Consider the following 27939-nt stretch of genomic DNA (forward strand, 5'->3'; position numbering starts at 1 on the left):
TGGACATTGTATGTATTTTGTGCTGTTTATATTTGTGTTAGTGCAAAATGTTTGGGAGAAAATATACTATAAGTATACTATTCTTAATGTTCTTGCATTTGGCATTAGCAGATACTGACTGGTACGTGCTTCTTCAGTTATAATGGACTCCACAAGACTCCACAATTTTAATGCTTTCGAAGATAGCTAAATTAATTAAAAATTCTAGAAGTAATTGCATCATTCATCATTATTATTTCAAGTAGAATGATTAAATAAATGGCCTTTAAATTGTTCTTTTGCACAATTATAAATAGATTATTATTTCCTACCCTTGTTAAATGTAGTTCTAATTTTTGCATGGAAAGTTTTCCACTCACAGCTCATCGAGTAGGTGATTGTTGTTGTACAGTTTGTGCAGTTATGACATGATAGATTTGCTTTGCAGAACTGAAAAAAAAATCACCCTTAAAAATACTTCAAAATTACTTGTAGATAAAATATTTCAAAGTATTATAATTGTCTAAAATAATTCTGTGTAGGAATCAAGTTGCTTTTATATTGTTTGGTTGTAGCGAGAAAGTATTAGTATTACAAATAAAAGGACCAGTGCATTTTTCCTCTGTTTATTCCGTGAGCAAGCCCCAGCTTAGTCTCTTGTTCTTCCCAACGTTTCCTTGCTTAGTCTGAAAATGTTTTTGTGGTACAAAACACTGATTTTGGTAAAGCAAGCCATCTTCCTGTTTCAGCTGCACTGTTTTCTCTTACCCTGTAGGTGGTGGTCTCTCCAAGGCTGCCCTTTGGAAAGCAGAGGGCAGCCAGGGAAAGGGAGGAGTAGCATAGAGCTTGTGATCCCAGTCTGTACCCTGGGATAGATCTGAGGTTAGAGATAAAGGGAAACAAAACAAACCCCCTTGACCTGAAGAAAGTTAAGGGAAGGGAAATTATGGAGAAAAGGGCAGGCTGGAAGACAGTTGTACCAGTAGTGAAGGGAAAAGACAGAAGATAAATGAAGGTTAGACTCTTGAAACAGTAATACATGGTGTTTGTTGTAGAGAACTGCTGCCAACATAAAGGCTATTTCAGTCGCCGGTCAGTGAACACACTATAGAGAGAACTCAGTTGTCATGACGCAGCATGTGATTTCAGCTGTTCAGGGCAGAACAGCTGTGGTATAACTATATAGTCACCCTTCACAGTTCGAGAGTGTGAACGCAGAAGATAGGTTGATCCCCAGTTAGGTGTGTAAAGATAGTATAAATCTTGGATTTTGTTCTGGGAGTATCCAGAGTTCACATGCTCTCTATAATGTCTGCAAAATACAAGGGGCAAGGAAACAAGACAATGATCTGTATGTTAGTTGCTTTGCTTTTCTTCAGGAAATCCAAATTTAGAGAAATCTGAAAACACATACATTCACCAGCAAGGTTTGCTGCAGCTCCAAATCACAGAGTCGGAGAATAGTTAGGGTTGGAAAGGACCTTAAGATCATCTAGTTCCAACCCCCCTGCCACGGGCAGGGACACCTCACACTAAACCATGTCAACCAAGGCTCCGGCCAGCCCGGCCTGAACACTGCCAGAGATGGAACATTCACAATTTCCCTGGGCAACCTGTTCCAGTACCTCGCCACCCTCACAGTGAACAATTTCTTCCTTCTAGCTAACCTGGACTTCCTCCACTTCACTTTTAAGCCCATCACCCCTTGTCCTCTTGCTACAGTCCCTGATCAAGAGTCCCTTCCCAGCATTCTAGGAGGCCCCCTTCAGATCCTGGAAGGCTGCTATGAGGTCTCCACACAGCCTTCCCTTCTCCAGGCTTAACAGCCCCAACTTTCTCAGCCTGTCTTCATACAGGAGCTGCTCCAAGCCCCTTATCGTCCTTGTGGCCGTCCTCTGGACTTGCTCCAACAAGTCCTAACTCCCCACAGAGTTCTGTGACCATCTAAAAGCTTTTCTCCTAAAAAAACTATGAAGACAGGGGGACTGATACCAAGGGGAACAACGGGACAGAACAAATCTCAAGGAAGCCTGCCGAGTTTGTCAGGTGTACAGAACAGGTCAAGAAAAATCTAAAACAATAAATGCATTTTCTCCCATGGTCCATCAGTCACCTCAGGCTTTTACTTTACTTATAAAATAACTTTTTAAAAATATGAACCTCAGTGAGGAAAAAAAACAAGGTAAGTACCTGCTAGAGGAGATGCTTCTGCCCACTCACAGCTCCGTGGTGGAATATCACAGTGGAAGCACAGCCAATGCACTCCAAACACCTCATCTCCCCAGCTTTAAGAGATGGCTTTTCAAATGCTAAGGCTCAGTGGGACTTTCAGAAGTGTTAATGAACGATGGCAGAGACATAGGGGTGTCTGTGGTGGACAATAGCTTACCGTGCTTTCTGTTTCAGATAGAGCAGGCTTTTACAGGCGATCTCTGACACTGTCCCATCATCCATTCTCCTGCAATTTCTTCCCCCTTAGTTTGTTTTTCAGCCTTTCTTTTTTATTCTTCAGTGAAATGCACCTGCGGCACTGCTTGCACTCTTCCGTTTAAGGTTCAAAAACCGATTCACAGGAGAAGCTCTCACTGCATGTATCTCCCAGTCTGTAGCCTCTGTTCCCTGCCTGCCTGTATGAGGTACTAATTGCTAATCCGTGTAAATTTCTGAATACAGTACAAACCGTTCTTTTCTCTGGACTGTTAAACTGATTCCCCGTTCATTTTGACATTCTATTCAATCTACCTGTGTTTTATAAGAAACCTCTATGGTCTTGCTTGCTCTAGCCTGTGTTGCTGAACTTGTTTGTCACCATAACCCTCTCTGTTCCCTCTGTTTGCACACTACAGGCCCACAGACACACTTTCCCTCTAGTCAATCTCCACACTGTTGTGACAGCTTTCTCCTTTACATCTTCTGCTGTCTAGAGCAGTTTTCTGTGACTACCTTTTGATATTCATGCTCGTTTCAGTATTCAATTGAAAACACATTAGTTTTTCCATTATGGTTCCTCAGATTTTTACTCCTCTTCAGCTGTTACATAACTCTCAAGGTTTTACAATTAGCATAACTGTGTGAAACATTCTGTAATGGTTTGTACGTAACAGATTCCACATAAAGTACAGTACTGTAGCCTACCTGTGGGCCTGTTTGTGTACATATCTTAGTCAATGGGAAAGCTGGTTTTAATGACAGTGTGTCAATTAAACTCTCCACATCAGGAGTCTGTTATTTCAAAATAATAAATTGTTGCTCTCATGGGTGACTTCTTTCTATCCAGGTGTCATTTACTTGCCTTAGCTCATTTGTAGCTTTGGTAAGTTCATTGAAAAAAAAAAAAACAAGAAAAAGAGGAGGTGGAATTTGGAAAATAGTTATTATCCACCTTGTTCCTAATTGTGTTTTGAGCAAATAAGTTCCTTGTGCTCACATACTGACAGGAAGTTAAGAAAATTACAGGAGTAATATATGTTCACTTGACAGACAATACAGACAAAAGGTTCTGAAAGCAGTGGTGAATGTTGCCAAAAGTAAAATGAACTGAAAGAGTATAAGTGGTTGCTAGTGCATGTAAGAGGCAGAGGCTTTATCTTCATCTCAGAAGACTTCACAAACACTATTGTTTTGTCATATTAAATAGTAAGTGGAAAATTTGTTGAGGCTTTGTTTTTACTTGTCCTTCCTTTGTACAGCTTGATCTTCTGTGGGCATTAAGGTAGGAAATCCACAGATGCTTTGCTGCAGTTGTTTATTTCCTTCCCTCTATGCCTTGGGGCCTCCACTCTATTGTTGGTTTGGTTTTTTTTTTTCCCTTTTTTTTCCTTTTGATAGTCTTCCATAGCTGTGGTCATACGACTATTGCAAAAGAACAAGTACATGTTCTCTTAAAATAACTAAAGTTTGTACGTGTCCACAGTTGCCACAGCTACGGTTATTTGCACATGATTCAGCAGGTTGTAACTTCATGATAGGCTTTTTCCAAGAGTGATTAAGCTATTAGGATGGTGTAATAGCTGTATTTGTGACCATAAATAAGTACTTGAATGTAATTCTGAAGCTATATTCTTTTCAGTAGGCAAACGGATAAACCAAAGCAACATTTAGATTAATGAAAAGTATGCTGTCCATCTCCAGCTGAACATCTCCAGTTTATCCAAATGTGTTCATAGGTACTGTCATCCTATACTGTACTACTTGTCTTCCAGCACTGTATTCCCATAATGATAAGACTTACCATCTTTTTACCTTCTAATACACTCTGTAAACATGTTTTAGCAGCTCCTGGATTATCATGACCAAATCACTGATTTAGGCAATAACCCATCTGTTTCTAAGCTTTGATTTCTCACCGCCTCATTGGCACATCATGTGTCTCAGATTTCCAGGTTGAATTCACAAGCACTGGTGTCCTTTGTTAGAACTTGCCTATCAGCTTGGTATTGTCCAGAACACAAAGAAAAGATTTTGTATGTAAGATAATACAGTCAGGACAAAACGATAAGGTTGTTGATCCAGGGTTGAAAGACTTAAAATTTAATTTTTCTCTATATGTGGATCTGAAGTTGCTATTAGATTTCATATCTGATTCAGTTCTTAGGCAGATCTTACGATCCTGTTAAGCTGCATTGATCACTTCCCACTTAGGGATTATTTTTTTATAGATAAAAACATCAGCAAATTGAAGAAAGTTGCATGTGTAAATGAAAAGTACTGAATCCATGGTGGTTACACATGACTGCTTTTATGTGTCAATGAAATTATTTTTCTTTCCTCAACAAAAATACCAGGAAGTAAGGTGGGAGGTTTCACCCAAAACCTAAGGTACATAAAAATTGTAAGTTCTGAGTGTTTGCTGTTACTGATGAGTCTGTACAAATGTTCTCTTTATTTACAGGTGTTATGAGCTGGTACTACTATGTGACTATGCCAATGCCAGCATCCACCTTCACTATTGCTGTAGGGTGCTGGCAGGAAGTTAAACAGCAGGGCTTCACAGCTGCTATCCAGATAAATACTAAGTTTTCCTTGCCATCTTCACAAGCTGATTTCAGGTTAGTGTTCAGAATACTGTTGAAAAATGAGGTACATGGGTAGCATTTTCATTTACTCCCTGGAATGTGAAAATGAGTCAGTACAAGAATTAAAACAGAACTTGTTTGATCTGGACAGAAAAATCTTGACAGGAAAATAATTCCAAAGGCATTATTTCATGGGCAAGGGTGTGGCTCTTTGTATGTGAAAACAAGTTGGTTAGTGAGCAACAGGGTTAAAAAATCCTGGTGTCCTCTGGATTTGTATTCTACATCCTGTATCTCTTAATGCCCTGCTGCAGCAATAACACATCCTCCCTTTTTCTTACAGTGCCTGGCTGTAAGGTCTGTCATGTTACCAAACTCAGGCTGTTTGGATACCCAACACCACTCACAATATTGCCTACTCATTCATGTTTTTCATTCATGTCCCGTCCCATCCCAGAGCTAAAGCTGGCCTGTGCAGTGGCTTTCCTGGGGTGACGTGACTGGGTACATGAAAGGTTGTGTTGCTATGGTCCCATAAAACAAAGTTAGGCCAATGATTCTTTTCAATGAAAAAATACCCTGTTGTCTGATATATGCAGTGGTTACTCAGCTGTCTTTTGGATACATCTATTCCTCCTTCTAATCTAGTCAAAACTGCTCATTGAGTTTAGATTATTACAGAGTAATGGATGAAGAGAACAATACTATATAGGTCTGCAAGTGACATTTGAAGCTAAATATTCTCTGGAGAAGTAACATTTGTTTGCACGTGTCTTCATAGTTAGCAGAAGTCTCAGACATGGCACTTGATTTACTCACATATCACTCTCAACTTTTGAAATTCATAGTCATAGAATCACAAAATTCCAATAGCCCAAGTTGGAAGGCACTTTGAAGGATCATCTGGTTCAGTGTTTAATGGGAAGGGGAGCTTAGATGAGGTTATCTAATACTCATTTCCGCTTGTCTTCTCCTTGTGAAGGGAGACTGTCTGTGCCCTTTGTAGATGCCTTTTAAGTACTGGAATACTGCAACTGAGCCTCCCCTCCCCTGCTCCTGTCCTCAGAAAAAGCCTAGCTCCTCCTGCCTTTCCTCACAAGGCAGGTTCTTCAGTCCTTTTTTTTTCTTGTCCCTGCTTTGGACCTTCTGCTGTCTGTCTTTCCCGAAATGTGGGGACCAGAACTGGACGCAGTACTCCAGATGCAGGCTGATGAGCACTGAACAGAGTGTGGTGATCATGTCTCTGTCTCTGCTAGTAATGCCCCTGTGGATGCAGCCAAGGATCTGATTTGCCTTTGTTTTTGAGTTGTGCTCTATAGAATCATGTTCAACTTGTTGTCCACCAGGAACCCTGGGTCCCTTTCAGGAAGGCAGCTCCCCAGACACACACGTCCTAGCCTGTGCTGGTTTTTTTGGTTGTGTCATCCCAGGTGCAGGACTTTGCATGTGTCTCTGTTGAGCTTCACACCATTCTTGCTAGCCCGTTCTTCCAGCCTGTCCAGGTTTCTCTGTAACATGCTTTCCCTTCTGACATGTTCACCTCACCACTCAGTTTGGTGTCATCAGCCAACCTGGAGAGGGTGTTTCCAGTCCCGTGATCCAGGACATTTGTGAAGATGCTGAACACCATGGGACCAGCATCAGTCCCTGGGGAACTTGTGACAGGTTGCCAGCCTGAGTGTAAACCACTGATTATTGTCCTCTTGAGTGCAGCCTGTGAGTCAAGTTCCCACACATCTTACAGACCATCCATCCAGTCTGTATCTCACCAGTTTGTCGAGAAGGCTGTGGGAAACTGTGATGAATGTTTTGCTGAAGTCCAGGCAAACAATATCCACTACTCTTCCCATGGCAACAGAAAATGTTATTTGTTGTAGAAAAGAGATCAGCTTAGTCAGGCTGTAAGTATTTTTGCTGTTACGCACTTAGAAACTTAACCAAAACAATACTTCACTTTTAAATTGATGGTCTGGGCTTATGCTTTGTTAATGTAAAGACAGTAGAGATCTTTACCATTTGATAAAGCTAGAGAGAATTTGGAACTTGAGCGCCTAATAGGGATTTCTTATTAGAATTTTAAATTGAAGTATTTTGATGGCTAGCAGCATGGCTAGTTTTGGAAACTGAAAATTGTAATAAATCTTGAGAATAAGAATTCTTATATTTTACCTAAGACCAGTAAGACATGCCAATTCAAGCTCTAAAATAGTTTATAGGTTTGATAAGCTTCTATTAGGTTTTTATGAGGGAAGGGGAGTTTCCTCTATAGTAGCATGTTTCTAATATGATTGCCTCTACCGAAATATGCTGTAGATGTTCATTATGTACTCCTCTCTAATGTTCAGCGTGTTCAGTAATAGAAATTTTTATCGATTTGGTGAAAAATATTCTGGCAGAGCACTGAAAAAATAAAAGAAAGTTTCATTTTTTTTTTAAGTTTTGAAAAAAGTGAAACATTTTAGTAGCTTTTTGTAGCAAAAGTTAGTGCAAAATTTAATCAGTGTGATGATCATTGTTATGAGTCAGTCTGTGATGGCTACTGGATGAGTTAATTGGCACAGGCAGTATGATGTGTATGCAGCAGTTGGGTTAGTGACAGTAGAGGAAATATGTTTCAGCAAAAAGAAAAAAATCAAAAAGTCCTCTGAAAGCATGGTGTCTTTTATACACAGGCAAAAAAAGGAGAGCCTAAGTCTACAAAGTTGTTGTGCAGTTAATTAGGACATAAAAAGCTCTGTTCTTAAAAATCTGCTCTTACATTTTGGGAGTTAGTACAACAGACACTTGTTACTTATTTTAGTCATTAAGGCTAGGTAACTAACTCAACATTATGCACAGTACCACACACTTTTAGAAAGGATACTAAATGGACAGACAAGCAAATGTAAGGTAATAGATAAGATAATGAAGATAAACTCTTCAGGAGTGGGAAAAGGAAAGTTTTCTGAAAGTTGTTGGAATGTCCAGCGTAATTTATGTCCACATGCGAGTGAGTTTGACATAAGGAGGCTGTATCAAAGAAAATGGTAAATAGAACTAAAGTGTTAAATGAGTTTCCTATCTCCTTGTGGTCATTAAGAATTTGGCAACTTTTACTAGAGATAGGGTGCTGGCTTTCATGTTCTTGCATAATGTCGACTCTGATAATGAAATAGAAAGTGACGTTGTTTTAGAGCAGAAATATACTGGGCTAGACCACACTTGGAAAAAAAAATTATAATGTTGGATGTACTTTTTTTGCATACATAATCAATGAAATAGCATATAGTCCACTTCTTTCACAGAAGGAGTTACATAAGGTGTGAAAAGTGTTGGCACCTAAGCAAAATGTAGTCCTTTTCTACGTGTTACTATTTTGTTTTGTATGTCAGCACTCACCTAGAGCATGATCTTCCAAATACAGATGCTTTGGGTGGTGCTGGTGCAATAACAATAAATGCTTTGCCCTTTCAGACACAGAGCCAGCTTCCTTAAGTTAAAATCTCAAACCAAGGAGAGGCTCTGCACTATAAAGAAGTCAGGCTAGCAGGTGAAAACATGAAACTGATTTCTGCTTAGATGAATCTGTTTGGGCAGATAAATTATTGTGAAGGTATATGACTCAGTATTTAGGAAGGATTTGATTTAACCCTCCTTTCTTCCAGCTACAGCTCTGAAGGTACTGTAAAAGTAATGTAAAATAAGCTTGATCCTAAGAAAAAAAAACAAGCATGTAAACATTTTCAAATGTCTATAGTGATAACCTTGAACTGATACCTACTATTGGTTTTTACTTAAAAACAAAGAAATAAAAACCCAGTAAAAGTTCCTGGAGAATTTTAATAACAACAGAAAGAAAGGCTCCTTTGAATTTCGTTCTAATTACACTTACTATTTTAATAATATATAAAATTTTATTTTTGTAGTTAATTTTGAATATGAATTCTCTGAATAAATATTTTTGTATAGTTTTCTTTATGTACATTTTGAACACTTTTTGATGCATTTCTATTATAAAAACAAGGTTTCAGTAGTCTTTTTAGATATAACTATATCAGTTCTACTCAGACATGTAGTAGTGTTTTCACAGTGCTGCATATGTGTGAATAGTGTGAGAATACAATTGAGTTGGGTTTATGTGAACTAACTGTCATTCTGATGTTTAGAGAATATCATTCTCAGTTTACACAGTTGTTCCCGTTTCTGGTATCACATTAAACTATTATTTCTTTTTTTTTTTTTAATTTTGCTATTGGCAGATGGCATGAAGAAATTTGTGGTCATGTGGAATACCCCTGCCGTTTCCAGGATCCTGCTGCCAGGTTGCAGGCAGTCATTCCTTACAGAGTCTTTGCTCCCTGTTGCCTTATGGAATGCTGTGAAGAACATTTGCTTCAGCTAATTCCTCAGTGCCTCTCAGCTGCTTACACCACACTGGGTACCCACCCCTTTTCCAGGCTTGATGTTTTGATAGTTCCTTCCAACTTTTCCAGCCTGGGAATGGCTAGGTAAAGAAACTTCTTAGTATATGATCTCCTGTATTTTATTAGATACCTTTTTATCAGCTAGTTAACAGTGTCAAATTGCTATCAATATAAAGTTGCTGTGCTATTTTTCTTAGCTGGAACTTAAGACTCTAGTTCTGTCTTCATGTGGGTAGGTTTGTTTGCATCCTTTGTGCTATGATCTTTGTTTTTAGTTTTAACAAGACTTAAGGAAGGAAAATATAATCTTATTAGACATGTGGGTCTCAATTTCCTCATTTGCCAAACTGAGCATTTTTTATTGGTTCTGTTGATTTAAATACTTGATGCTGCTATCACTTTGTCATGTTTTCTTTTGGCATTTATTTTCTCATTACGTCTTGACAGAGCAAAAGCTTGTTAAAATCCAGATTTAGAGTTTATTCATAAGCCTTTGTGATTTACAAGTTTCTAGTCAAGCAGTGGTCTTTGGAAGCTGAATAAGGGAAACTGTAAGGCTTATAGGATCAAGTTTTCATGGAATTTTTGAGAATAAAAAGCTTAATGAAATATTTTTGGTTTTACAGTATAATTTCCATTTGTGCAATAACAATAGAATTTTAGCTCTATTATTTGTAAGACAATGTGTAGCAATTGCAATGCGCCATTAGCTTTTTTTTTGTAAATATATTTTAAGTTGGTAATAAGATAGCATTTGTTATGAAACTTTGTACTCACTCTTTGCCCAGTGCCAACAGTGGAGTGGATTCATCTAGGCAGATGGACACAACATCCCAGAGAAGAATTAAATACAAAGCTCTGTGAGAAAGATGGGGACTGAAAAGGGAGGTGTATTCCCAGACTTAGGTTTGTATTTTGAAGCTCTTTAGGGAAGTTGTTGAGTAGATTTGTTACTGAAGCAACTTCAGATTGCATAAATTGTGAATCCAAGTGCTGTGATCAACCAGAAGGTTTATTTCTTTTTACAAACTGCATAATTAATCAAATTAGGAAACATTTTATACTAAGTGTTTTGTTTCTTATTTATATAGATTTTTTTTCTACAGCTTTCCTCTTGTAATCGTCCTTAGGAATAAAAGTATACAATTACGCTGGAGTGTAATAATATCATATAGCTTTACTATGAAATTACTTTTTATTTTTTTTGGTGAAGACCTATAAAAGTTAAAAATTAGGCATTCAGTGACCCCCCTCTGTCATACAAGCCTTGTAACTCTAGCCATCTTATACTGGTTATTGAGTTTTCAATGACAGCTCTTTGCTCAGTGAACTGAACAAAAGCATTAACAAACTTAATGTAAGTCCTGGTTGCTTTGGGCACCCACCACAGATTGTAGCCTCTGATACTTTGTGTAGTGGTTTGATTTGGAGGTGTGATGCTCTGTACCATGTTCTTAAAGCCATATGAAATTGGTAACACTGTTTGGCAATTTCCTCTGACTTCAAAGGCATGGTACTAAAAGGTTGACATAGGTCCATGGATCACTGTAATTAAGGAAGAAATTGGCCATTTTACTTAGCTGGGTAATAAGAGGAGTGATCAGTGCAACCATAAAGGGCAAGACACTAGAAAAAAAAAAAGAAAGAGGAGAGAGATGTCTAGGCCAAATGACAGCACAGTTGGAGAAATCTTCAGGTTTCAGTTGATGTGCTACTGCTCTTTGGGAAGTTGTCAGAGCTTTCCCTGGATGTACAGAATTTATAGGGAAAAGATGCCTGCAGAGTATTCTGTTGCAAAACTATCTGTGGTTGTCTGAGTCCAGATTCCATGTTCAGTATATTGCAATTGTGCTTTCTTTGTGAAGGAGACGAGAAAAACTTTTTAATTTCCTGTGCTTCTTCTAACCACTGTCAGTTCCAAGTGATCCATATTGTTGAATATAGGTAAAGATTGAAAGAAAGAACATACATGCTTCCTAATGCTTTTCATTCAACAGTTCTTCAAGCCAAGCACATTCAAATTTTTCAAAATTGAAATAAAGGAATAATTTAATCTGTTTAAATGTCAAGCTGTATTTGGACAGCAAAGGAAATTAAGTGACTCATAATAGCTCGTTTGTTCTTGTTCCGTGTGATTTTTCAAATAGAGACTTCCATGTATATAGCCAGCTACTTAAATGGTTAATTCCTGTGCATGCAATGATGATTACCTAAATTACTTCAGTTAAGAATAAGCTATGTGCAAACCCCTGTCCAAACCCACATTAAGAAATAAAGTTAGCTATTATCTTGGGTTGAAATGGGTGCTATAGTATTTATTTTTTTATCTTCTAGTCTATCTGTAGCAGTATAAACATAACACAGCATGCCAGCACAAAGGAGCTTCTGTTTTGAGAATTCTAATTGTACTCCTGTCTGCCAGGGAAGGAAGCAGCCATAAATTTTAGTCATTATCTGAAGTATCAGGGCTTTACAGCATTTGGCACTTTTCTTTGTCTGTTCCTCATTTGCCAATACTTACTGTGTTTTTCTTGTATCCCAAAATACTTCCTTTTGCTTAAGGGGGATGTTTTCCCAACATTTTAAACTGCTATGAAATGACTAGAGTTCTTGCATAGATTGACCTAATTAGGACTTTTAAGCTGCTTATTCCAGTAGCCACTGGTGTGGGTCAGTTGCATTTCTCTTGACAGATCCTTTATAAGAAAAACTCTAGTTGAAAGCATATTAATTTAACTTGTATTTTCTGTAAATGTCTTCATGTGTTTTTTAATTTGTTATGGACTTCTGTATGGGAACAGGATCTTGACTGTATATAATAATTGCAATCATCCCCTTTTGCTTTCCCCTGCAGATCTTTGAAGCTGGAGGATTTAATTTTGCACTCGCTCTTGGCTTTACACTGTTTTAGTTCAGGTGATTCAGTGTAGTTTCTCCCAAATTTATGCTAGTAAAAAAAAAATGTGGCCCACATGTCTTTGTTGGTGATATTATGTTAAACTGTACTTAAATTAATAAAGCATTGTGAACCATATTTAAATAGCTTAAAAGCAAGAAATTCAGTGCTTTCTGTAGAATTTTGAGTTCCATGAACCCCTAACCGCACTTAATCACCTGATTTTAAGTTCTGTCACTAGCAGAAGGGAGTGTGTTGGAGAAAAAAGAGTAGTGTGTCAGACAGCAAAGACTCTAGGTAGTTCAGCAAAGAGATCCCTGGCCTCATGCTACACTGAAAGGTACTTGGAGGCTAAGAGGTTAAAAGCAGGAGATTAAAAGTATCACCATGTTCTGCTGCTCTTGATGATGACATGCTACTCCCTGAAGAGTTGTCAACTCTGCTGGCATTTAAGTAGCAGTTATTTCACTGTTGCAAGTACTCTCATGTGAGCTGCTAGTTACTCATATGAACAAAACTGTTCGGAAGACTTAAAATGAAAAAATAGGGTCTGTGTTCCCTTGTTCTTTGCACTCTTCACATCAGTTCATTCTCTAGTCTGGTTTTATTGATCACATTTGAAAACACAGTGTTTCAAAATATCTTCCCACTACAACTTAATTTCCTTTCCTTTTGGCAAACCTGAAGAGAGTCTGAATTCCTTGTTCTTTTTCATTCCCCAAGGAAGAACATTCTTTCAAATATGGGGAACTCTTTTTATGCCACCTAAGCATATGCTTGAGACCTTGACTTCCCTTGCAGTGTTTAATTGCCTAAGTCCTTGTTTTTTGTTTGGTTTTTTTTTTTCCCCATGGAAAGATTTTTTTTTCTGTGATAACTGTTGAGGGCCTTTCACAGTCACACCAATCTCTTGTATTTCTATGGGTTTAGAAACAGCTTACCTCCTTCTACTTCTTCACAGCAAATGTGCTGATATTTATTTTACTCCCTCAGGGGTTGTAAGCCTTTGTTTGAATTGAGTTGAAGTACTTTTTTTGAAACAATGGTCTTCAAAGCCTTTTGTTTCCATCACACACAGTTTAAATAACATAAGATTACTGCTTTTTTTTTTTTTTTAAATTTGTGTGCTTTAACTGTACTAGTTCTGTAGTAAGTGCTAGCACAGTTTAAAATGCTTAGCCAAGCAGGATGTGTCAATAATTTGAATAGTCATGTCATGTGTTGCTGAGAGCTATACAGGTATAATGAGAAAAGTGTCTCTTTTGTTTGTACCATACTCTTAGTTTTTCCTTAAACACTTGTTACTGCTAAAAACAGAATAATGGGGTAGATGGACTTCTGGTCTTACCTTATCTAAATGTTAGATTATTTGAATCCTGTTGGGCTCTAAAATTAGTGGCCTCATTTTCAAGTATGAAACAAGGTCTAGACACCCTTGAAACCCAAATGGTGTTTGATGACAGAAACATAGAAGATGCTTGGCATATTTGTAAATCAGGTCACCTTATATATCTGGCTATATATGGATTTAGCAACTCTCCATTCAATTCCTATTTTTAAAGATCTTAGTCACTCTTCTATCATGTAAATAGTCTTTAGTATTTTAAGAGTAAAGAATATCCCTTTCTTCAAAACATGGTATATCAGCAGAACTCCTGAGTCTTTCCAGAGGTGTAACTAAGGTTTTTAACTTTTTTAATTGAAAAGGGAGAAGAAGAAAGAAAAAAAATAAAATAAAATTTTGGTGGGGGAAAGCAGCTTCTTTGCCTCTTTATTTTAAAGCAGTTTCTTTTGATCCATGCATCTGTGGCCACCGTTTATCCTATCTGTATGTCTGCGGTGTTCTGGTGACCACTGATAAGTCTGTAGTAAAATCAGCCAGAAATACTGGAAAACACCCAGATGTCAAACCTAAATGTGAATCTTTAGTACTGCTCAGTCTTGCAGACCTGTGACTGACCATATGCCTCAGCTGTAGAAGCCTTTTGTGAGTGTGTATTTCCATATAATTTTTTTTGCACATTTTCATTTGTTCTAATTTGACAAAAATACATACAACTCAGCTCTCCTTATTCTGTTTTGTACATATTACTAGTTTGTCGTCCACACATAAATAACCGTGCACAAAAATTAAAGCAAAAAGTGTAGTGATTGATGCATTATGTAGTGGAGAATCTTGACTCTTGCATACTTGCTTGTTTGTGTGTGTGGTGTTTTCTTCTTTTGAACTTTTATTTTTTATATGAAAGACTGCAGATTGCATGAGATTTTAACTCCCAATCCTGCTAGTGGTTTTACATGCAAAATCCTTTTCATTCAGAAGCCATACTTGCATTTTTCCTTAGTGCATTTGTTGGCAGGATCATGACTTGGTTAAACATATGTGAATTTAACTTAATGCTGCAAGTGACTTTAATGTGATTTGAATTTAAAGAAAAAGCTGCTGATCTTAGACTTCCTGTAAATACTTGCAAGTAGAGATGCTTTGGTATACATTTATGGTGTTTTTTTGGTAGAATCTGGAGCTTTAATCTGTATGGAATACAGCTAGGAGGAAATATTATCTCTCCTTCTCATGCTTCTAAGATGAAAAATCTAGCAGAATATTTTGCTGTAAATACCATGAAATTCATTAATCAATGCAAATAGAAGTGCTAAAACAGGATTGAGCATAAATAATTTTTAAACCTTATGTGCTGGATTTCTCTCCTGTTTTAGATGACCACCTATGCTGAGTTCTTTAAGAAAGGGTGCAAATAAGCAATGTTTTTAAGCAGTTTTTCCAGTTGGCATTTTTCATTTGGAAAATGATGTATTTCATAAATCACACACAAATATGTATATATATGGAAATTAACTATGAAGTCTGTGTTGTCTGTGGTACAAGGACTACCACAGAGAATTATAAATATTTATTTTTATTTACATTAAATTCCTTTTGAGTAGTAGCTGTTCTGGTAGATATTTGTAATGTTTGCTAACCTGACACACTGTGTTTCAGTGCTGCTGTAAATAATAACTCAGTATACCTTTGTTTAGCAAAGGGACTCCAGAAATTTGCCTTGAGGAACAGAGAGGAGAATAGGTAATCAAAGAATCACAGAGTTGCTAGAGTTGAAAGGAAATCATCTACTCCAAGCCCCCTGCCAAGGCAGGGCCACCTACAGCAGGTTACACAGGTTATGTCCTAGTTGGAGAAGTTTTTTGAAAGAGAAAAAACATTTTAAATGTTTGGTTTGGTTTTAATACCAGAAAGATGATCAGTCCTGGATGGCATAGTCTGTGGATTGTACAGACTATAACCTATAATCAGTTTTGAATTCAAAGTGGTCTTGGATCTATCTTCCAGACATCTAAACATTTAGCTTATTGTATTTTACTTTAGTCTTTCCTTCCTCAAATTTGTCACTGTCCTACGGATTTGGAGTCAGTTTTTAGTGCTGCAGAATTTAATTAGAATTTTGATGAAACTAACATTAATCTTAGTGATGGAATAAAAATTTATTAATTTTTAATTTTGCTTTAATAAAGCTATTAAAAATTCATCCTGGTTGGACTCTTAGCTGTGATAATGGTCATTCAGAGTATGTGGCTGTACACATGCGTATGATCTTAGTAGTATATAGACACAGAATATTTTCTGACTCTTAGCTGGAGTCTGAAGTGTAATTTGTCACCACTGCAGTCACAGTCCTTGATCAGGTTGTCATTTTGATATTGAAACAGTATTTGAAGTATTTAAGGTACAATACATTTCCTTGCTAATGTGCTGAGCTGCATTTGTTGATCTATTAATTCTTAACAGATGTTCTTTTGAATGTAAACCTGCAAAGAGAATAAAACAAGTTCATTTCTTGATGAAAAGCAAAAATTGGTTTTTTGATATTTTATAAAATTGCTACAAAGAAATGTTATTACTTTAAACAAATGTCAGAAATAACACTGAATTTTCCTAAGAGCATGTCCCTTTTCCCCTTCAGAATGACATTTAAAAGATTGACAAAGCAGAAAGATTTCTTACCTTTAATACCTCTTATTTTTTCTTCAGTTTTTTCAAAATAAGTACTTAAAAAGTAGAGAGTTCATTATTTTTAACTTGGCAAATTTTATGTCATGTGCGTTGGATGGCACTGGAGAATAAAATGACTGCTTTTCAAGAAACATTAAAAGTTTTGTATAACGTAGCTTCTTAAACCAGATACTATCTGGTTTTATATTGGTATCTTCACTGACATCAATTATGTTTGACTGCTGCAGCACACTGAATAAAGAGAATAAAAGGGTAAGCACTTTCACTGTGGCAGAGTGGGATGCTGAAGTCAGATGCTGGAAATAATTTTTTTTATTATTGACTTTCACCTCCTCCCCCCACATAACATCTACATAGTTTTGCACTATGACACTGTAAAAATAAAAGGCAGTTATGTCCTGGCAACTACACATTTTTAAGTGATTGAAGCCTTTTTTCGGTAATGTGTGGGATATCTACATATTTTAAATATGGTGGTGTTTTTTGGTTGGATTTCGTTGGTTGGTTGGTTGATCGGTTTGGTTTGGTTTTCAGTTTGGGTTTTTTGGTTTAGTTTGCTTTGGTTTTCCTTACTGGCTGAGCACCCAGTCATCTGAAAACTATGTCCTTTTTTTACACTTCGATGTGCAAAAATGGACAATGTGAAACCTGTTGTCCTGCCTTTAGACTGCCTTAGAGGACATGCTTCTGATCATTCAGCTTTGCATGTACAAACTACATGTGTGTCTCAAAACAAAGTCAACCCATGCTCCAACTGCTGACACTAACCCCCAGTCTCACTTGTAGTTCAGAAACATGTCCTTCCATATAGTAAACACCTAAAGAGAGCCTTTACTACAGAAACATGATAATAAGCAAGCCAGATGCATATTGTACAGTGGGGGTGTGTGTATGTGTGTTCATTTCTGATAGTTTTCTGTAAAGCTTTCGTAGTGCTTTTGAAAGACAAGGTACAATATTTTCCTGCTGTACGATGCTTCACTTCTTGAATAGTATTACAGGAAAATAACATCTCAATCACAGATTACTGGCCCAGATTAAAATAAAAAGTGATGGTTTAGAACATGAGATTTTATTTGTGCCTCAAATATGGAGCTTGGAATAGTTTGCTGCTTATAATGAATAAGGAATATTGGTTTAAGTGTTTAAAAATCACTTGCTTATTTTGCTGTATGGGACATAAATTGCTAAATGGGCTCTTAGCCATTGAAAATTGCATCTGAGTTACTGAAGAGGTAGGACCCATACCAGGATTAGAAAAGCACACAAAATATACGTGTCTCTATTTATTAAATAAACATCTTTAAAATTGGCTCTTGTGCAGAAGTTCACTTACTTCAAATGAGCGAAATAAACATTAAGTTGACTAGAATAAACCTCGTTAAATGTCCCATTAATTTAAACTGAGCCCTTAAGTTGGAACAGCAAGTGATTTCCTCTCCTTTCTTGCCCTTGCATTAGCTACAAGAAATGTCATTTCTTCTTGGGGTAAATGGAGAGTTAATGGGACTTTTTTGATGCCACTATAGAACAGTAACTGCATATTGCTAAACTTTAGGACTGGAATTATTGCAGAGCCTACAAGCATCATAAAGGTGCGTAAGAATTTCTAATCTAAGCTTGTATTTCAGTGGTTTATAACTGGTTGTAAAGGTTTGTTCCCAGCTTAATGCTGACATAAATTTTTTGTCTGAGGAAAACTGTGTGTATTGTACACAGATACATGAGAGGCTGGAATGTGTTTACTCATATTTATTACACATTACATAGATTATATATATGTGTATGCCTAATCATACGTATCCATGCATGCCCTTCATATATGTGCATATATATGTGTGTAGGTAATACTGATTGCATTTTTTGTTGTAAGAGTTGCATGTCATTTACAAAGTAAAGGTATTCTTTTCCCCTAGAAGTGACCTGTGTATAGAGAGATATAATACAGAGAGATAAAAATGGCAATTATTCGTTTTGAGAGTTTCAAACTAATTTTCTGTATTAATTCTCCTCTCTGTGTCTTACTTTATCTCTACCCCTCAATATTTTTCTTCTACCGACAGAAGTAGAATAATGGGAAAAGATTTTTTGTTGCAGATCAGTAGTAAAATAGTCTGTCTACTGTTTAATATTGCAGTCACCAGTACTACAATGTTTCATTTCATTTTCTGAGTCATACAAATAATAGAATGCTTACAAATGCAGAGATTTGCATTGTACAGTGATGTACAACGTGAAGAATATGAAGAAACCCAGAAACCTGCCTAAAACTATGAAACAAGATTTTCAAAGTCCTTATATGTATTTTTGCACTGTTTTGACGTATGTTCTCTGCTAGAAAGGCTTGTTTGAATTGGTTTCCTATGAACTGGTGTTAAAAAGCCTATTTATCATATTGTACTTTTCCTCTCTAAAGAAAATTCGGAATAGAAGCTTTGATGTTAGGAAATTCAAGCCTAACTTGATTGTGAAGCAAGTGGAAGGACCACAGAATGTTTACAAACAGAAATACAGCTCCCTTGGTCTGTGAGTTGAACTCATCTCCTGGCTTTGGTGTTTTTCCAGAAGTGTGATTGTCAGGTAATTTAAAGTGAGCAAGAAGCACGGGCTTTTAGATCTTTTGGAATACAAAAATAATTATTTATTCTGGGGCAGATATTCAAGATTTTCTTTCCATTTTCTTTCTAGAAAGCTTGGAAAGAAGGACAGAAGAAAAACAGCATAAGTTCAAAATAATACAGACAGAACATTTCAAACATAGACTATGAAGCGATGAAAATTAGGTCTTTCTCTGCAATTAATAATTTTTCTTGTATGTGTGTGTTCCTTTCACATTTTTCCACAATCCTTCCCAAAAACATGCTTTAGCTTATTTGTAGTACCAGTATTAATGTTGAAACGTTCTCTGGCAGGAAAAGAACAACTTACCACAATTACCTATTAGTGTAATAATTTATTGATCATTAAGAATAATACCTCTTCCATGGCCACCAACAGAATTATTGTTAGGATCTTACTGTTTTTTTCTCATTGAGAAGTAAATGAGCTGCATCAAAAGGAGCATGACCAGCAAGTAGAAGGAGGTGATCCTGCCCCTGTACTCTGCTCTCATGGTACGTCACTTGGAGTATTGTGTACAATTCTGGTGTCCTCAACATAAAAAGGACATGGAACTGTTGGAACAAGTCCCGAGGAGGGCCGTGAGGATGATCAGGGGACTGGAGCACCTCCCATATGAAGACAGGCTGAGAAAGTTGGGGCTGTTCAGCCTGGAGAAGAGAAGGCTGCATGGAGACCTCATAGCAGCCTTCCAGTATTTGAAGGAGGCCTTTAGGGATGCTGGGGATGGACTCTTCATTAGGGACTGTAGTGATAGGACAAGAGGTAACGGGTTGAAACTTAAACAGGGGAAGTTTAGATTGGATATAAGGAAGAAATTCTTTACTGTGAGGGTGGTGAGGCACTGGAATGGGGTGCCAAAGGAAGCTGTGAGTATTCTGTCCCTGGTAGTGTTCAAGTCCAGGCTGGACAGAGCCTTGGGTGATATGGTTTAGTGTGAGGTGTCCGTGCCTATGGCAGGGGGGTTGGAACTATATGATCTTAATATCCTTTCCAACCCTAACTACTCTGTAATTCTATGATTCTAAGGGGTTGCTTATGAGTTAGACGAGGCCTTCACCACCCCACTCCTTTGCAGTGAGAATTTTGAGCTCATGGGTTTACAGTGCTTTCAGGCTAGTTTCTGTTCCTCAAATACGATTTTGCCTGTAAATTCTTACATAAACAAACCCTGGTGGTGAAAGCTCTGACTTTATATGAGATCAGGAGGTAGGAATGCCTTTCTCATCACAGTTGGGTTTTATTTATGTTTGTTTGGTTTTAACTTTGAGACCTGCAACTTTGCGATATGCTCATTGCTTCTGACCAAGGTAACTTTATCTTCCTAGATCTCAGTTTAGCTTTTGGTAGTAATTATCCTTGTCCTCTTTGAAAACTTACCTCAAGGTGCCTTTTCTGATAGCATTAGCACTTGGTATTTTTTCCCAACCTTTTTCAGCTGCTGTAAATCTATTTTTTCACTTTCATAACATTCACCCCCTCTAACTCTTCGCTATTGTATAGTTAATTTTTATTTCCTCATGTATGTTGTAATTCGGTACTAGCTTTGATCTCATGGACCATTTAGTTAAGCCCTCCTCTGCTTAATGGCTTGAATCCTGTACTTTCTGTATTTGCTATTCTTCCTATTTCTTTACTGTCACAACATTCTGTTAGTTGGGAGACTTCATTCCTGAAGGACAGTTTTATTAAATTCATTGTGATCAGCAGCTTATTTGACCTTAGAGTGATTCTTTTCACTTTGACATTTTGTTAATCCATTTCTCTTTCTGCTCAGTTCTTACATGTGCTAACATTGGGCTTCGCAAGAGCCTAGGACAAATTTCACCTACTTTTTTATAAGGGGGAGTAACCAAAACTTTCCTTAGTGTCTCATGACATGGTCAATGGTTCAATGTCCATCTGGAGACCAGTAACGAGTGGTGTCCCTCAGGGATTGGTGTTGGGACTGGTCTTGTTCAACATCTTCACTGGTGACATGGACAGTGGGATTGAGTGCGTCCTCAGCAAGTTTGCTGATGACACCAAGCTGTGTGGTTCTGTTGATATGCTAGAGGGAAGGAATGCCATTCAGAGGGACATTGACACGCTTGTGAGGTGGGCTGATGCCAACCTTATGGAGTTTAACCATGCCAAGTGCAAGGTCCTACAGCTGGGTCAGAGCAATCCCAGGCACAGCTACAGGTTGGGCAGAGAAGAGATTCAGAGCAGCCCTGCAGAGAAGGACTTGGTGTTGGTTGATGAGAAAATGAACATGAGCTGGCTTCAGTGTGTGCTTGCAGCCCAGAAAGCCAACTGTATTCTGGGCTGCATCAAAAGGAGCGTGACCAAGAGGTCGAAGGAGGTGATCCTGCCCCTCTACTCTGCTCTCGTGAGACCTCACTTGGAGTACTGTGTGCAGTTCTGGTGGACATGGAACTGTTAGAACAAGTGCAGAGGAGGGCCATGAGGATGATCAGGGGGCTGGAGCATCTCCTGTATGAAGATATGCTGAGAAAGCTGGGGCTGTTCAACCTGGAGAAGAGAAGGCTGCATGGAGACCTCATAGCAGCCTTCCAGTATCTGCAGGGGGCCTATAGGGATGCTGGAGAGGGACTATTCATTAGGAACTGTAGTGATAGGACAAGGGGTAACGGGTTGAAACTTAAACAGCAGAGGTTTAGACTGGATATAAGGAAGAAATTCTTTACTGTGAGGGTGGTGAGGTACTGGAATGGGTTGCCCAGGGACGTTGTGAATGCTCCATCCCTGGCAGTTTTCAAGGCCAGGTTAGACAAAACCTTGGGTAATATGGTTTAGTGTGAGGTGTCCGTGCCCATGGCAGGGAGTCGGAACTTGATAATCTTAATATCCTTTCCAACCCTAACTATTCTATGATTCTGTGATGTGGTGTTAGTTTTCTAAGCAAATCTCTGACATTGCCTTGCTTTGTGAAGCCTGATGGTTTCCCCTAACTTCTGCAGCAGTGGGCTGCAAGCTGGTCTAGTGGGCCTTTGTGATTCTGAGCTTGGACCATAATCTTTAGGTGACTTCGGCATGTGTCAAAAGGTATCAGTTTCATCAGTCACATGTTCTGTGCTTTTAGAATGGTTATTCCAGTCTGCTTGGCTAGTGTTACTGTTCTGACATTTCAATGCTGTTTAGTTACATTTGCTGAATCCATTGCTGAGCGGCGATTATGACGTTCAATAAACTGCTGCTGCTGTTTGGCTAAGAATGCAGGGCTCATTTTTCAGCACTGCCACAATCAGATGCTGGCAGCTTTGGACCTATTCTGCCAAAGAACATAATTTCCTTTTTCTTTCTGGCTTCCTTCCACTGTATATCACTTCCAGCTTCTTTACACACCACTGTAGTTCCGTATAATGTTGCTTCCTTTAAAATTAAATAGCCTTCTGCTTCTTTCATTTGGTCAAGAGTGTTTGGAGGTTAGTGTTAAGGTGGTTTACCACACCTTCCACAGGAAAGCTTTCTATTTTAAGATGAAAAATTCTGGTTGTTTACAAGGTCTGAGGGATGGCAGAAATGCTAAGAACAGCTTAGGCAGTGTTAAATTTTCAGCAAAGTACGCAAGTACACGTTTTTGGTAGATACTATTATAGGAAGCACTTGGTCCAACAACTGTAAAAAGAGCTCATGATCCTTCACTGTTATTTTTGGAGTGTGTGTGTTGAGGGGATTGACCAGTCTTCTCTTTAGATTTTTTGCCTGTAATAACACAGAAACAGATGTAGTTAGTAGTGCCTTGGGCCTTTTACTTAAATGAACTCAATGGATGCTGACTTCAGTCACGGATGTCTTGTTATGGAGGCCTGTAAACCTAAGAATTTTCGTTTAGCTAAGTGACTTCACATAAATGGTTTCTTAAAGTCAGTTCAGAAGTTATTTATTATGTACATTATGTCCCTGCTTTGCATGGAAATCAGACTCAAAAGCTAAATATAATAAGCAAGTTTTCAATGACTCAGTGCTGAGCTGATTTCTAGTTTAGAGGTCAGCATGCTAAGAGATACAAGTCAATAACTTTACAAATACTTCTGGATAAATCTTTGTGTCTCTGCTTGAAAGAAAAAATCAGGCAAAGTAAAAATCAGCAAAAATTAGTCTTAAACTCACATTGTTACTAGGATTGACTGTGTTAACAATATAATGTTGTTACAGTGGATGAATAGGTTGAAGTACTAAGTATGGAGACCCCCACATCTAGAGTATATGCGGTTGGAGAGGCATGATTTAGTCTGGTTCCCTGAGCTAAATATCCCTTCCTAAGCACTGAAGCTGCTCATAGTGCTTATTTTTTTCACATGCTTAGGTTCATTCAAGGGTGAAATGGTGCACAACTGGAACAGAGATTCCTCTTTTATTTCTTTTTTAGAGATAATCCTAGCAGCCTGCACCAAAATCTCCCTGAGAGCTGAACTGATTTGGAAATGTAAGCGTGAATGACTGGAGGATTTGTTTTAAAAATACACTGTTGGTCCAAATCAAAACACTAATGTGGGCGTAACCATTATCTCCTTGCAGCAACAAACTGTCAAACTACAGTAAGTAGTTTGCATAGAAACTGTGTGGAATGATATTTAACTGTACTGTTGTACATAGTAACAATGCAGCAAATACTTCTGAGATATTATAGGTGGGAAAGTGAATCCTAAAATAAAGACTGAAATGGAGTAGCTTTCACTCGCTCACTGTCACACTTGAGCACGAGAATGTGCACAGTTTCCAAGAAACTTGTTCTGTAGACTGACACCATGATATTTCTGTCCAGATGTTAGGCACCGGATCAATAACCATGACATGATCTTAAGGTCCTTTCCAACTCTAACTAATCTGGGATTCTATGAAGGACATGTTTGAAGTCCTGGATTGTCTCCAGGATTCTTCCTATCTTGGCAACCATGTACAGGTTTTGGATATGCCTTTTTGGATAGAGCTTTTAATAGCCTTTTGGAGCTAACAGTGGTTAGTGTTTCCAATTCTTCTACTTTTGTGAATGATCAGGCTTTGATCACTGCTTTGTCTCCAGATCTGGATGTCTGTTGGAAACAGGTGAGCTGGGGTCTTGATGACCTGCTAATCTGTGTGCCAGTAACACAGGACATTGAGAGCCTTGTTCTTGCTCTGTGTTACTCTGGGTACCACCACACCCAGTTACTACCATTCTTTCTCTATTCATGCATTCTGTTGCAGTTGTCTGCCATATTCCTGCTGAAAAATCAGACACTAAATGAGGTTTTACCTTCTATGGCTTAATTTTCACAATGGTATTGTTCACGAAAGTTTTGTTAAATAGTAAACTCTTAGGACAGTTTGCAGCTGTGGAGTTAAATTTGGACTAGCCTGTGGCTGGAGACCAGGACAGTTTTCAGCAGGACACGTATGACAGTATCATCCCTGTAAGCTGCAGTTATGTAAGGTGTGTGTCCCAGTCATGGAGGAGGTACAGAGACCGTCAGAATCCTATGCCTTTGTCTCAGTGAGACAAAGATGCTGATCAACATAGTCCACAGACATCCTGCTTGTAAAATACACCAGTAAGTCAAACACACCTACTTAGGAGCCTGTGTCGCCCAAGAAGCTCTAGACGGTGCAGAAAGAACCATAATGGTACCTGTGACTAAATACTTGCACAACAACCTGGATGTGAAGAGCCAGTAATACTTGCAAAGCCTCTTCCTTGACAGCAATCAAGTTAGCATCGGTGACCACATGAATTAATTATGTTTACATCCAACTAACTAGATCTTTTGCAGATGTCAGTAACACCATAGGCAAAAGTTGTTGAACTGGTAGCTTAACAAACACCTACATGTTGATATCTGCATGTCTAAGAAGCATGGAATGATTATGCTAAGAAAGGTTTTTGCCATGATAGCAGGAAGTAGCAGAACTAGATTTGTAGAACTCTGGAGTAGTGTCTGTTTTCCTGAAAGCAGCTGATATGCTAAAACTTTGAGTTCAGATCAGCAGGTTAGAATGACCTAGGTACTTCACATATATCTGGGCCATTGTTTCAGCCAAGTTACTGTGAGCATTTCCCATCAAGGCTGGAACCATTTATTAGCCAGCCTGGAGATGCCATCCTATCATGCCAGGCCAAAACTGGTTTCCAGCTCACATCAACGTGACCTCCTGGCTGGACAGTGCAATCTACCTGCATACCGAACACTTACTGTATGGGAAATTGTGTAAACAGAGAGCTTAGCGCGTTTCCTTGCGCAAGTGTTTGGTTTACAAACATATCAAACCTTTGCTTTCAGATTGGATTTCCACAGAATTTTGATTAAATTTCAAGGCTTTGAGTATTTTAAAAACACTCTGTCACAAGGGCACAAAAACCTAAAAGACATGTAAGCTTTCCCCATAGGGAGATGTGTAGTGATCTGCAACACAGTGGAAAACTGAAGAAAACTGAGGTTTATGCAGGGGGATAAATGTCACTGGGATTGATCTAATTTTGCCAAATGAATTCCGTCAAAGAGTAGAAGATAGGAGAATATTGAACCTGTACTTGGGACATTATTATTTTATGATTTACATTTCATTAGTGTTGCTTTATAGCTTACCAAAAGAGTTTTTATACTCTACAGTCTACATGTACACATGAACAATTTTTTCAGGTATCAAAACTATGAAAAAACTATGTTTTACCAGTGCAAGTATTTTCACTGTATCTTTGTTATTATTCCAGCAATAGTAAGTTGAAAATCATGTGTATTTTACTAGTTTTGCTTTTCCAATTATATAGTATTTTCATTCTGATAGCACTGTCTTTTTACTGCTTCTTTAATACTCACTTGGGAAGCCCTGCAAAAGCTAATTAAGGCTATTAGAACACGCTGATACAGATCTTTCTCCTTGTATAGCAGAGCACACAAGTGTTTGTAGTAGTAGTTTCATAGGTAATTCAGTAGTATAGCAAAAAGAACTCTAGAAAGTGTAAAAGTGTAAATTATTGTTTTTATTGTTTAGCTGCACAACATAAGTTAATAAAATTATTAAGGCGTGTCTTAGGATATTGTACTTGGTACAGTCCTCTATTTTACTTCTTGTTTTATACACATGCCTAGCAGGGATTATGTATGTAATAAATTAGTAATTTATAGGAAGTAATTATAATTCATAATTAAGAATTTATAATAACCTATGGAATACATTGCATATTTTGTGTGAAACTGCATTGCAAACTTGTGCAATAAACATTCTGGACACCTTGAAATTATTCTTTAAATGAAAAGTAGTTGTGTGTTCAATTAATATCTGGGAAGATAGGTGGCAATGGTTTGTAAAAAGGAGGATTGAAACACACAAAGGACTTTTTCAGTGATTAAAGCAATGATAATATTTTACTTAATGCAAGAGAAAGATTTCACTTCTCTGAGGTACTTTTCAGTTGTTTGTCATAGGTACAGAGTTTGGGTGCTATTTTTGAGCAGGATTCAGCAAATAAATATGCTTAAAAGTGTCTTCTCATGGCATAAGAACTGTTAATTAACATCTGCATAACAAGACTGAAATATGCTGAGTTTATTATACTTGTGTTCTAAATTGCTGATTAATGCAGTCTCTAAGGAGGGTAAAGCAGTAATTTTTTTTTTTTTCCCATCTCAAAGTGAGTTGTATATTTACTTGTTTCACTTTAGGCTTCTCTTAAAATGTCCTTTGTGAAGGCAAAGATGGGAGTTTGTTATTATTTTGTGACAGCTGCATTTGCTTATGAGCTTTTATTTGTGGGTTGTTGTAATAATTTGCCCTGAAATGAACAGATGTTTGAACTCCTACATAAAACTATATCCTAAGCAGTGTAGCTTACTGCTCAACAAGAATGCATTGAATGTGTCAAAACAGAAATACCTTTCCAATAATAACCACCTTGAACACAGAAAAAGCCAGAGCTGTCAGTTCTATGAAGTGATCCAGATACAGATATCAAAATTCCATCATTACATTTTTTTCTATACTTACAATTAATGTCACACATAAATCATATTATCATGATAGCAGACCATTAAAATGGTGCAAGCCAAAATATTCTGAGAGTTCCACTTCTCTTTTTTTTTTCTGTGTGACTTACTGCTATTTAGAATGAATTTTAACATAGATTAATTATAAGTGAAATGGACTTTGTACACACTAAAGATGATGCAAAAATCTTACAGCTGCATCATAGTAAAGAGAACTACTGGCATATCTAGAGGTCAGAACATTTGTATGATGGGCTGCCTCTTCTCTTGTCTACTCAATTATGATTATCTTTAGTCCCACAGGTTTTCTCAGGATTGCCGTAACTTCTGAGTCTCATGCAAAAAGTCAACATTCTCAACATAATATATTTTTATTCTTCACATAATAAGTAATGTATTTATTAGTTTTTGAAAGTATTACTACTGCATGTCCCTTTGAGACCTGACTACTGTTCTGTTGCATGCCCTCAGCTTCCACTGAAAGCCAAATGTGTTTACTGTTTTTTCAGAAACTGCTTAGCCCTCTTTGTGTTGCTGCATTGCTTGTAGACAGCTAGGAAATTTTATAACCATAACTGGCCTAAAAAACTTTGATTTGACAGAATATGTGTTGCTCTTTCAAGACACCTGCATAAATCTTATTAATGCTAATGGGCATTGTTCACAGAGAGAGGGGAGAATAACCATTTATCTGAGATTTACATAGTTTTTGTGATGTTATTTTTAATTATTTTGGGATTGTCTTCAGGCATATGATCTTCACAGGGTTCCTATTGATGTCAGTAGAAGGTATGCTTTCATATCTGGACAGTGTACTTTTTGTTTTTAACTGCACAACATATGGATCAGTGCTTAGATATCAAGATTATAGGAGCCAGAGAAATACCTAAAGAGAGAGGCATGGATGGAATGGCTAAAAATGTAGACATAGTTTTAGATATTTTATTCTATTATAGTATGTCTGAAAATGCAAGGCATTCTTAAGATGTTGATCTTGGCACTTAAAAAAATGAAAGAGATTAATCTGTGA

The 27939-nt window shown here is 37.6% G+C and overlaps 1 protein-coding gene across 3 annotated transcripts in view; it reads left to right on the top strand.

Moving 5' to 3' along the window:
• The window catches only part of AOPEP (aminopeptidase O (putative)), a 194441-nt gene that overhangs the window by 31014 nt on the left and 135488 nt on the right, over positions 1–27939 (top strand). For all 3 annotated transcript variants that reach the window (XM_031054131.1, XM_005154922.2, XM_031054132.1), the window contains exons 4-5: positions 4871–5027; positions 9233–9481. In XM_031054131.1, coding sequence (XP_030909991.1) covers positions 4871–5027; positions 9233–9481 — 406 coding nt within the window. The remainder of the gene's footprint in view (positions 1–4870; positions 5028–9232; positions 9482–27939) is intronic.

Source organism: Melopsittacus undulatus, chromosome Z (assembly GCF_012275295.1).
Source record: "Melopsittacus undulatus isolate bMelUnd1 chromosome Z, bMelUnd1.mat.Z, whole genome shotgun sequence".
In the NCBI taxonomy this organism is placed as follows: domain Eukaryota; kingdom Metazoa; phylum Chordata; class Aves; order Psittaciformes; family Psittaculidae; genus Melopsittacus; species Melopsittacus undulatus.